The sequence below is a fragment of the Carettochelys insculpta genome, chromosome 3, assembly GCF_033958435.1.
Source record: "Carettochelys insculpta isolate YL-2023 chromosome 3, ASM3395843v1, whole genome shotgun sequence".
In the NCBI taxonomy this organism is placed as follows: domain Eukaryota; kingdom Metazoa; phylum Chordata; order Testudines; family Carettochelyidae; genus Carettochelys; species Carettochelys insculpta.
The window spans coordinates 95428361-95441353 of record NC_134139.1 but is presented as its reverse complement, the minus strand read 5'-3'; the positions used below and the strand labels follow the sequence as shown (position 1 = coordinate 95441353).

General features: G+C 40.2%; 1 protein-coding gene across 3 annotated transcripts in view; it reads right to left on the bottom strand.

The window, feature by feature from the left end:
• Nucleotides 1-12993, bottom strand: part of LATS1 (large tumor suppressor kinase 1) — a 53586-nt gene that overhangs the window by 22441 nt on the left and 18152 nt on the right. The window contains exons 5-6 of one of the 3 annotated variants that reach the window (XM_074990401.1): nucleotides 4317-4899; nucleotides 2701-2883 (exon numbers count right to left, since the gene is read on the bottom strand). In XM_074990401.1, the coding sequence (XP_074846502.1) occupies nucleotides 2701-2883; nucleotides 4317-4899 (766 nt within the window). Of the gene's footprint in view, nucleotides 1-2700; nucleotides 2884-4316; nucleotides 4900-12305; nucleotides 12373-12993 lie in introns of those variants that run through there. The other 2 variants (XM_074990402.1, XR_012645026.1) reach the window with 2 other exon arrangements.

Genomic DNA, 12993 nt, shown 5'->3' with positions numbered 1-12993 from the left:
AATCCAAAGTAAATGACAAAGAGTTAAATGACTCTTACAAAACTCAGTGACTCACCTAAATGTCAGATAGAATTCAGTGTTGTTAAATGCAAAGTAATATACGATGGAAAACGAATCCGAACGATACATACAAAATAATTTTGATCTAAATCAGCTGTCAGCACTCAAGAAAAAGATGTTTGTGTCATCAGCAATAGTTCTCTGAAAACATCTGCTCAGTAACAGTCAGAATTAACAGAATGTCAGGAATCACTAGGAAAGGAATAGATAATAAAGAGAATATCAGAATGCCTCTGTGTAAATTAAAAAAATTAGCATTGGAGAAAAAGATAGAGAAGGGCAACAATTTATTAGGAGGGTATGGTACAGCTTTCATAGGAGGAAAGATTAAAAAGATAGCTCAGCTTAAAATACAGATGACCAAGCAAGGTATGATAAAGGACTGTAAAATCACGAGTGGTGTGGAGAAAGTAAAGAAGGAATTGGTGATATCCCGTCACATAACACTGGAACCACAGGTCACCCAATCAATCAATCAATCAAATAGGCAGCAGGTTTAGAGCAAACATAAAGGGACTACTTCCTTAGACAACACAGTCAACCTGTGGAATTTCTTGCCAGGGAATATTGTGAAGGCCAAAAGGTATAACTTGGTTCAAAAAAGAATTAAGAAAATTAATGGAGGATGGGGCCGGCAATGGCTATTAGCTAAGATGGTCAGGGTTGTAGCTCCATGTGATGGGTTTCCCTAAGCTTGTGCCTGACAGAGATGGTTTAGATAACAGTGGATAGAACACTTGATAATTATTCTGCCCAGTTCCTTTAAAGAAGGGGTGGGGAACCAGTGGTCCGAATCCAGACTGCGGTTTGCCTGGATTCAAACCCCAGGGCTCCCCTCCCTAGCATCCAGCCTGTGGTGGGATCAGGGTGGGGAGCACTAAGCCTTGCAGGCCAGTTCTGGCAAGCCGGGGCCAGATCCAGCCCATGCTGGGGGGTGAGCAGGGCAAGCAGCGGTTCTGTGCAGGGCTGCTACTACTTGCTGCCATTCCCCCAGCTGGGGAAAGGGGTGGAGGAGCAGTGGCAGTGCTGCCCAGAGGCTTCATTCCACTGTGCCTTGGAGGGGAGGGGAGGGGGTGCAGAGCCATGTGCGCCCAAGGGGTGCTACCCAGGTAAACTGTACCCACCATAGCTCAGACCCCAGGCTCTTAGAGGGCTTCTGCATGCTCCCTTACAGAGCCCCCACCCCAAATCCTCCTTCACTCTTCCTCCCACCAGATCCCAAGCCACCAGCCTGCTCCTGCATCCCCTCCTGGTCAAATCCCCAGCCCTACCCCACTCCTGCCCATATAGTCCACCTCAGCCTGCTCCCGCAACCTCCCTTATGCCCAGACCCCGAGACCGTTTTCTGGAAGCCCCATCCCACACTAAGCCCCCTCATTCCCTGACACATCAGCCTCAGAGCCTTAGAGGGCCCCACAAAATGGACTCTCTCTGCCCTCCACCCCGCCCGCCACAGGCTCTGGGACTATGTGCACAGGGAATGAGGGGCTCAGTGTCTCCTTTGTTGTTGTTTTTCAGTCAGCAACCACATCAGTGAGGTGTGTGTTTTGGTTTTTTTTTTCCCTTCACTTGTATGGCCCCAACTAATTTGTCTATAGGCAAGTGGCCCTGATCCAAAAAAAGGTACCCCACCTTGGTCTGACCTAATAGGGGCAATCTTGAGATTTTTTGGGTCAAGAATAAATATTAATTGAAGAACCATAATGCATGTAAATATGAGACATCCTTAATAAATAATGTCAACTCATGCATTTTGTAACCCATTTTAAGAACAGGGTGCACACACTGATTTGTAATGCAATACATGTTTACTACAGGACATTGAAACTTTTCACATATTCTGTTTCCTCACACTTTACATGTGTTTGTATTACTATCTGCCTGACTTTCGCTACCAAACCCACTTTAATTATGCCAGTTTTACTTCTCATTTAATTTCAGCTTTCTTAAAACATGTGTTGCCCTTCACAGCAGGAATGTCGCAATCTTCCTTTTCAAAATCAAGACTATTAGCAACATGACCGATACATAGATACAGTATCATATCCCACAATACAGTGCACATATTAAAGGGGGAATTATTCAGTGTTTCAAGATCACAAATCATTTGCTATTTAGGTAGGAGTTGTTCACTGTTGGACTTTTAGACATTCACCATTTATCAAAAACAACAGGAGGGTTTCTTCACTTTGCAGTTACTGTCAGGAGCCACAAAGAAGTACTTTAACAGCCACATGTGGCTGCGGAGGCGCAGGCTGTACATCTCTGACTTAAGCAATAGTTACATTTCACAGTTAGTAGATCTGCAATTTCGTATCTGAGTTAATTCAGGACTCTTGGCTGAATACCATCTGGCCCTAATAGATAGATTAGCCAGTAATAAATCATCTACTCCAAAACCTCCTCTCATTGACACCTCAATCTGGGACAATTCCTCAGATTTGTCACCTAAAAGAATGAATGGCTCAGGGATGACACTCTCCCTACATCATCTGCATTGAAGATCGATGCAAAGAATTAATTTAATTTACCTGTTATGACTCTATCTTGAATTAGGCTGCACAGATGCAGGACTTCAGAAAGGGCCAGACCCTTTGTACATCAATCATTTTGCAAAAGGATTGAATTAAAATTTTTTACCTGTTCGTAACAGTACTTCTGGTGCAATATAATTAGGCGTGCCAACAAGTGAATGTGCCAGACAACGCTGATGCTGACGTGCTGCCCTTCGCTCAAGTGGCTTAAGCCTGTCTCCACATCTGCAGTTTGCTGGATCACCCCATTCATTACTGAAATCCATGCTGTCTTGACGTGAATGGTCACCTACAATACAAAAGTGAATGTGCTAACACTGTACAGATTTACCGTGGTACGCAGCTAAGAGCATTTTCTCTCCAAATTCTTCACCATTCCTTTTTATGAAAAATGCTCTGTATTATAATGAATTCAAGTACTTTAAAAATTATAAGAAGTAGCCTTGTAAAGAACTCAGACTATTGGACTTGTACACTTATTTTTTTCTCGCTTTTGATGTAAATGAATTCCTAGAAGTTGTTTTCTATTGTTTTAAAAAATATTTTTTCCTAAATGTCAATTCTGATCTTCAGGAGTTTAGCTGCAACATTTGGAGGTATAGGATGTATACAGTTATTTCTGTTACCTTTAGTGAAGGAGGGACATCTCCAAAATATAACTGAAGTTAATAGGTGTTTAAATATCTTACTTATGACAATTGTTCAGCTTTCACTCTTTGCTTATGTAACATCATTCCTTTTGCTACATCACCATAATATACGCCATGCAAAAGAGGCACTAAATTTCCAGTGTAAAATCATGCCAAAAAGTTGGTTTAAAAAAAATCTATTGAAGGGAAAAAGAAATGTACAAGCCCAATTTTAATTTAATTGTTTGCAGGTTAACTATGGCAAAATATACTGTAAAGAAGGTACCCAGATACTGCCGCAAAATAAAATGCAAAATTATTTGTGCTATAAGCCTCCCACAACTACTATTAAGGCAGCAAAAAACCTTAATCTTTTTAAAAAAAAAAAACTTAATTAGTGAATGTTCACAAACATGAAGAAGAGGGACGAATATTGCAGATCTTGGGTAAAATTGTCAAAAACACCTGTGTGACTTAGGCTCCTACCTCCAATTTGCAAAAGTGGCTTGGGTCTGGTCTACACAGTCTGGCTGCAGATAGAGATTTGACCTTTCTAAATCAGGAACTTTCTCATCTGGCAAACTTCATGCTCTGGCATGATTTTAGTTAGCCAGACAACCACTTGGCCATGGGTGTGGCCAAGTTTCCTGTGGTCCCATAAACTTTGTTTACAGCTGTCAGTCCCAGATCTCAGTATTCTGTGCATTTATCCAGCTGTAATTTATCCCTAAATATCTTCTAAGAGCCCAGTAAGCCATGGAAGTGTTGGTAATGTGCTAGAAAACATTGACCTCCCATTGTCCAGCGCATTTTCTCGTTTGGCACCAGTCACATTCCGAGGATGCCGGACGACAGAGGTTCAATCTGAAAAACTATTTCAGTTGAATGTGTATTTTGCTTATTTAAAAAAAAAAAAAAACCACACACAATTATATCAGTATTACTTCAAATGTGCATACTGCTACATTGGTTTAGCTTATTCCCTTTCCCTTATGGGTATGAAATTGAAATGTTCATATTTCTACTTACGCTTGTAATTCATAAATTAGCATGGAATGCTACATCAATTCAGATAACAAAAATAGCTTCTTACCACTTTGATAGTACTTGGAATCATGTGTCCATCGAAAACCTGTACAAAGTCCGAAGTCAGTCAATTTAATATGACCATCACGATCAATCAAAATGTTATCAGGTTTAATGTCTCTGTGTATGAAGCCCATCTTGTGAACACTTTCAACTGCACAGGTAAGCTCTGCTATATAGAACCGTGCCAGATTTTCTGGGAAGACACCCATTCTTATTAACAGGCTCATCATATCACCCCCTGGAATATAATCCATTACAAAGTACAAATTGTCTTTATCTTGGAATGAATAATACAGGCGAACCACCCACTCATTGTCAGCCTCTGCAAGGATATCCCGCTCAGCTTTCACATGAGCAACTTGATTCCGTAGCAGCACATCTTTCTTCCGCAGGGTTTTTGTTGCATATAAAGCATTGGTGTCCACCTTCCTTGCTAAGCAAACCTCTCCAAATGCCCCAATCCCCAGAGTCTTAATTTTTACAAACATTGATTTGTCCATTTTAGCCCTTTTGAGACGAATGTAGTTAGACTCCTTCTGGCACAACATTTTTCTCATTTGATCCTGGGCATCTTGGGACAATCCAACCTATGAAAGAAAGTTAAATTTCCGCACATTAAAAAAAAAAACAAACACACTTCTCTTTGCAATGATCATACAAATTAGAAGGTACAAGCAAAGTAAAGTAAAAACTTCCATGTAAATTGAGGAGTAATGAGACAGGGTTCTTCCCCAATATACATTAGGTGCCTATAAAAGCATTTAATATTAAAACAAAAATCCCATAAAATGTGCAACCTAAGAGATGGTTATAACAACACGCACAAGGTGCCATGCACCATGCTCTTGATTAAAGGAACCATTTTTGGGGAAAGAATAGGTCAGGAAAAACAAAAACAAACTGATGGTGCCCTCTGTAGAAGAAACAGCATTATAGGACAGTAAGGAAGCCATTGGTAACTCACTGTCCTTCACAGAGATGCTCTGTAATGGGAATACTTCCTTTACATATTAAAAAATATACAAGTTTGCCCATAACACTCTGCATACTCAACTTTTACTTGATTCCCTGCACTGAGTCATTACTTGCTCGATTCCAGATGCAATTAACAAAACATAATTTGGTCTGTGAACTCTGCCATGAAGCCTCTAGGGATTCTGTGATAAAGGAGGCAAGTTGGTCAGATGACTTGACGATGCACTGATCGTAAAACGACAATATAAATGAAATCAGATGCCAATACTGATAAAAGATGCCAGCTTGGACATCGCCTTGATAAACAAGGTCCGCAGCACCAATAAACCGACTGGGGTTGGTTCATTAAGTTGGCTACCCAAAGAAAATTATAACTAAGACATATACTATCAATTGGAATGTGGAATGTCCAAACACTGTGGGCGACTAGCAGGTTAGAGCTGCTTCATAAGGAGATGGAGAGATACCAATGCAATATACTTGGACTGGTGGAGAGGCACTGGACATCTTCAGGCGAGAGGTGTGGTTGCAAAGTCATTTGGTTGGGGAACGAAATGGAGCATGAGGCAGGATTTGGATTCCTTCTAAGCAAAAGAGCTAGAGGTGCACTGTTAAGATACAAACCGGTGAGTGCAGAATTATGGTAGTGAGATTTGAAGGAAACTGTTCAAACATCTCCGTCGTTCAGGTGTATGCACCAACGCTGGACATTACGGAGGAAGAGATCAAGCTATTCTATAAAGACTTGACAAAGACGCCGGAGGAGATACCAAAAAGAGATGTGTTGATCATCAGAGGAGATTGGAATCCGAAGGTCAGAACAGACAATGAAGGTTGGGAGAGAGTCATGGGTAGGTTTGGATATGGAGAAAAAAAACAAATGAGGTGAGAGACCATTAAAGTTTGCTACAAAGCACAGTGCTACAAGATGGGGATCTGCTATACGAGATTCCAACAGAAGGACTGTAGGAAGTGAACGTGGCAATCGAATGACGGTAAGTCCAAGCACATGGTAGATATGATCTTGATAAGGAGATGGGTAACGTCAATACAGCAGTGATGAACCTTTCAAAGAGTGGATAGAGGGACTTAGTCCACAGTATAGTGATCACAAACAAACATCAAGATGAAACTCAAGAGAAACTATAAAAGACAGTTTAAGAAAAGAAGAGACATGGTGAGGCTAGGCAAGGAAGAAATAGGGAATGCGTAAAGAGATCAGGAATGCAGGCACAGAGAAAGACCTAGATAAGAGAGTCGAAGGGATAGCCACAGCAACAGAAGAGACAATTGAGCAGAAAGTTCCGGAAGAAGAGAAGATCAATAAGAAGTGGACTATGCAGGAGATATTGAAGTTGCTCCAAGAGAAGACAGTGTTTAAGATCCGGAGGGATGTTTCTGAGAGGGCAGAACAGCAATATACAGTGAAACGCAATGAGGTAAGGAAAGTGGCCAGAAAGAAGGAGAAATGATTAAAGAAGCAGTGTGAAGATACAGAGGCATTATGGCAAATGAAAGACCAGGGAGTTGTATCAGATTATTAGGAATGTTAATAGGAAGTGGCAGCTGAAGCAGATCAAAGACAAGAACAACGAGGTCCTCATGAACAAGGACAGTGTTGTGCAGCGATGAACGAGATATTGCATCGATCTGTACAAAGCACAGTTGGACCCAAGTGTCTCAGACAGACCGATCAAAGAACTGAAAGATATCTCCACTGAGCGTCAAGAGCGATATTTCATAGGAGTAAGTAGAAAGAGCAGTGAAAGGACTAAACGAACAACAAGAGCCCTGGAGATAAGATCACAGGAGAGATGATCAAATATGGCAGAGAAAGTATGATTCAGGAAATACACCGACTACATAACATAGCATGGAAAGAAGGGAAGGCACCTAAACAAATGGACAAGATCTGTGCTAGTGACAATACACAAGAAAGGAAGTGCACTGGAGTGCAAGAACTACAGAATGATTGCCCTAACGAGTCAAGTAAGGTGCTGATGAGGATACTGATGGGAGAGACTGAGATCACAGCTAGACCATCATCTAGCAGATGAGCAAGCAGGATTCAGGACAGATAGAAGTACTATACAGCAGATATTGGCACTAAAAGTGATAGCTGAGAAAGCTCTACGAAAGAACAAGAAAAATCTACAATTGCTTTGTTGATTTTCAGAAGGCATTTGACAGTATAGATCAGAAAGTGACTTGGGTGGTGTTGGAGTCATGTGGAGTGGATAGCAGACTGATATGGTTGTTGACGGATATCAATGCAGAGGCAGTGGTAAGAATATGCAGAGGGTTGGGAAGCTGGTTTAGAATGAGTAGAAGTATGAGACGAAGAGATCAGATATGGCCAAGTATTTTCATCACGCACCTAGGGAGAGCGATGGACAAGATCATGCAAGAGGCAGAAGGGATATTGGTGTATGGGATGAGAATTAACAACTTGAGGTTTGCGCATGATAGAGTTATCATTGAGGAAGAGGAAGAGAAGCTAGTGAGAACAGTGCAAGTGCTAAACAAGGAAGGGAAACTGTACGGACTGATTATGAACATTGATAAAATAAAAACAATGGTATTTGGAGATAAGGAAATAGGAAGGAAGATCAGTGTAGAGGGGATTGAACTAGAACACACAGAGAAGTTCATGCACCTGGGAGCAGCATAACTTATCATCTAGACCGTAGGAAGGAAGTAACAACTAGAATAACAAAAGCAAGAGCAAGTTTGAAGGCTATGGATAAGATCTGGAAAAGTAAAGTGACTGGCTTAGGAACGAAGCCAAGTGTCTTGAAAAAGTGTGTATTCAGCAGAACGTTGTATGGCTGTGAGACATGAGAGATAATGAAAGATTTGAAGAGAAGGATATTGGCATTTGAGAGGAGGAGATTCAGAGAGATCCAGAGAACAGGATGGATGCAGAAGGTCACCAACAAGGAGTTAGATAGCAAGATACAGCTGAAAGAGAACCTACTGCAGAAGGTTATGCAACACAAGTTACAGCTCTTCAGGCATATCTGCAGAATGAATGAAAAATCAAGACCCTGGTATTCAGCATACTGGACAGTCTGAATAGGAGAGACAGACTCCATAGAGAATGGGTATATGATTTAGTAGATTGGGGCAGAGCTAGTCCACAGATACTAACCCGCTCCCTATTGGACAGGGAAAGGTGGAAGGAAGAATAGTGAACCATTGGACACCAATGGGCATTGAACCCAGGGTTGATGATGATGATTTATTCTGTAGGTTTTCCAATTAGTTATCCATAGTTTGATCACTGATTCTTTCCATTCTGAGTTGTTTCTGCATATCTATTTCCATATGTTTCTCTTAATTAGGTGTCCTTGAAAGGCTTCTACCCTATTTTGCTTCTTATGAAACAAAGGCATAATGCAAGGTGGTTCTCCTTGTGTTTTTACACTTAAAAAAATTGAGCTGTGTCTATAGTAGAACTAATGAACTTATCAATACAAATTAGTAGAGAGAAACTGAGCATCGGAAAGAAGAGAAGATTTTCAGTCACGGTGTTAAAAACAAACAAGAGTATTACATGCAAATCACTAATATTCTGATAAAGGGTAAATAATTTTGTTGAAAATTCTATGCCATCTGTTTAATCATGAATCATAGAATACTAGGACTGGAAGGGACCTCGAGAGGCCATTGAGTCCAGCCCCCTGCCCCAATGGCAGGACCAAGTACTGTCTAAACCATCCCTGATAGACATCTATCTAACCTGTTCTTAAATATCTCCTGTGATAGAGATTCCACAACCTCCCTTGGCAATTTAGTCCAGTGTTTGACCACCCTGATAGTTACGAACTTTTTCCTAACGTCTAACCTAAACCTCCCTTGCTGCAGTTTAAGTCCATTGCCTCTTGTTCTATCCTCAGAGGCCAGGAAGAACAAGTTTTCTCTCTCCTCCTTATGACACCCTTTTAGATACCTGAAAACCACTATCATGTCTCCCCTCAATTTTCTCTTTTCCAAACTAAACAAGCCCAGTTCTTTCAGCCTTTCTTCACAGGTCACATTCTCTAGACCTTTAATCATTCTTGTCGCTCTTTTCTGGACCCTCTCCAATTTCTCCACATCTTTCTTGAACTGCGGTGCCCAGAACTGGACACAATACTCCAGCTGAGGCCTAACCAGCGCAGAGTAGAGCGGGAGAATGACTTCTCGTGTCTTATTCACAACACACCTGTTAATGCATCCCAGAATCACGTTTGCTTTTTTTGCAACAGCATCACACTGTTGACTCATATTTAGCTTGTGGTCCACTATAACCCCTACATCCCTTTCTGCTGTAGTCATTCCTAGACAGTTTCTCTCCATTCTGGATGTATGAAAACTGATTGTTCCTTCCCAAGTGGAGCACTTTGCATTTGTCCTTGTTAAACTTCATCCTGTTTACCTCAGACCATTTCTCCAATTTATCCAGATCATTTTGAATTATGACCCTATCCTCCAAAGCAGCTGCAACCCCTCCCAGTTTGGTATCATCCGCAAACTTAATAAGCGTAATAAGCTTATTAATGTACCAAACTTTATAATTAGACCTCCTAATAATTGTGCTCTGGAATCCTGAACAGATCCCATGTAAAAAGATATGAAAAGCAAAATTTGATACTCCTGGTATTTCTCAAGAACAACACCGGCAAAAATAAATTTTAAAAATATTCAGATCACCTTTAGATTCAAACTAGCAATATAAGACACACGAACTTCTTTGCCAAAACAGTTTCCCACTTCATAATTGTTTACGTAATTCATTGGTTTACTGCCTTGTCCGATTCCCAACTCACTTAAGCAGAATAACATAATGCAGGGGTATACAACCTGTGGCTCTTTAAAAGACTTTTGTGGTTCCTTACACTATAATTGCAAAGTAAAAAAAAAAAAAATCCTGATTTTTGATAAAAGGTGAACTTCTAAAAGCCCACACAATGAACAGCTTCTATCTAAATAGCAAATAAGTGATCTCAAAACATTGGACAACTCTCCCTTTAATATGTGCAGTGCATTGTAGGATATGACACTGTATCTGTCTTTCGATAAGGATGCTAACAAAGTCTTAATTTTGAAAAGCGAAAGAAAGCATGAGGCATTCCTGCTGTTCAGGGCAACACACATTTTAAGAAAGAAAACTGAAATTAAACATGAAGTAAAATTGGCATAATTAAAGTTGGTTCAGGAGTGAAAGTCACGGAAGATAGTAGTATGAACACACGTAGAGTGAGGAAAAAGAATAGGTAAAAAGTTTGTGACTGTCCTGCAGTAAACACGTATCGCATTACAAATCACTGTGCCCGCCATTGTTAAAAATAGGGGATTACAAAAAGTATGGTTTGACATTAGTTATTTAGGACGTCTCATATTCGCATGCATTGCAGCTCTTGAATTACCGAGTTTTTACCCAATGTGAAAAAAATGGCTCTTCTTACTATATTGGTTGCTGACCCTGACCGGGATTAAGATGACTTGATCTCTATTCTGAGCACTGACATTGGCCTGTTGGGTGACTGAGCAAGTCATTTCTATCCACATTGGGATCTATGATGGTTTCAAGAAGTTAACCTAAAAACATATTAATTTTGAACACACAGACACACACACACACACAAATAAATGTGTGCATTCTCTTTACTCTATGTCATGAACTAATCCATGCTGACTAGCCATGTGATCTCACTGTCATCAACTCTATTCTCCTTCTTTATGGTTTTGTTACTCTCTACATCATGACTAATTTTTTCTTCACACTCTTCAGGGCAGAAATGTTGTGTGTGTTTTGGGAGGTACTTCATACCACTTCTAACACCATTAGATATAACACAATAAAAGTGCATACCACAAGTATATTACTAGTCTACCTGTGAAAGAGCTCCTCCACACCCAGTAAGCACCCTCCTTTAGGCCAAGTGTGGTGTGGGGGACCTTTTTTTTGCAGGGTGCAGGGGCCACTGATTCAAAGAAAAATATTTCGGGGGCCACACAACAGAGAAAAGGCAAACAACCTGACTGTCTTGGCCTCAGAGAAATACACACCCCGGGACCAAAAAAAAACCCCACCAGAACAACAAACCTCAATAGCCTAGCCCGCAAGAAACAAGACAGATGGACATACTCCTGGTGCTGTGGCTCCCTTGTGCTCCAGCTCTGTGGAGCAAGACATGGCCCCCACAGTGGGGCAACCCAGCACTACTGTTCCAGCTTGCTGGGTTGGGGAGGGGAAGAAAATGAAGGAAGGGAGTCTTGCAGTGACACTGGAGCACTAGCACAGGATTGCCCTTCTGAGGGGCAAGGGGAAGCCCTGAGGATCTCCACCCGTGCTCTAGACAACTGCTCTCCCACCAGGGAATCTGCACTTGCTGAAACATTTTGGTGACCAGAAGGAGTGGATTTCCTCATCTCTCTCCTGAATTAGTCCACTTAACTCTCTAGCAAATAAAGATGAAAAAGAGCTAAAGGAGATAACTGGCCCGTTAAGTTTCAGTTCCCACCTAGATGAAAGGTGAGTTGACCTATTCTTATCAAATTCTTCCCCCCATTGCATACTCAAGGGAGAATCTTCTCCTTCCATAATACCTCACTGTTCATCATCCAACCCCTAAATAAAGACCCTCCTTTTGAATTAAAATACATTTAATGTAAACTGAGCATAAATTACTATAAAATATATTTAGCGTAAATTAGAAAAATAAAAATTTGATTTTAAATTTAATATGTTAAGCATGCAGGAAAAAAGGTTACCACCAAGAGGGATAAGTGTCAACGTAAGTAATTGTGCTTACACCATTGCAGAGCACACTCAATAAAATACTCCAAATAAGAAATGAAAGTGGGATTTTTCAAAAGAAAGCTGGTTATGATCTTGCACTCAAGTATCTAAATATAATTTAAAAAAAATACATCAACTTCATGCTTTAGTTTAGATGCAGGTATACATGCACAGTCCTTTGAAAAGGGTTCATGCTAGTCTTAATATAATACTGTTGCTCCAAAGTCTTACTTGCCCACACAGTAATGGAGGCTAGAGAGGTCAGCAAAGCTTCCAACACCTTAAGAGTTTAAATCAGCTGTTAGTGAAAGTGAAAAGGAAAAAGAAAACTAAGAACAAACATCTAGAGAGACTTCCAAGAATAAATCTTATTAACTAACATTTTTGTATGTTGTGATTACACAGATACTTATGTAACAGTACAGTTTAAAGCAAGATATTTTAAGGGCAGGAGAATATGGAATTGGAAATGATAGATCAGACCAAAAATAAGATTGCTAAAGAATCACCATTTAAAAAAAAAAGGGGGGGGGGGTAGCTTGTCTAAAATTCCGTTACCTACTACTATGTCCAGAAAAGCTAAGATTACAAGTAAAACTTAATATTAAAATATGAAAATAAAACTATAGCTCAAATATTCTGTATTTTATTGCTTTAATGTGGGTATTTATCCGTGTTTTTTATTAAATCAGGTTGTTTTACCTTGTTGTGCAGGTCTTTACATAGCAACAAAGACAACTAACAGGTTTTACCATAAATGTAACTGAAAACACAAGTTGGCAAGCATCATTATATGTAACACCTAAAACCAATTGTTATACTAAAAGGTATCTTTTAAAATAGCTTCAAATAACAGAACATGTACGGTTAGGCCTGTGCTTGATAGAGTACAGCCTTTACAAAATTGTGGCATTTTGTT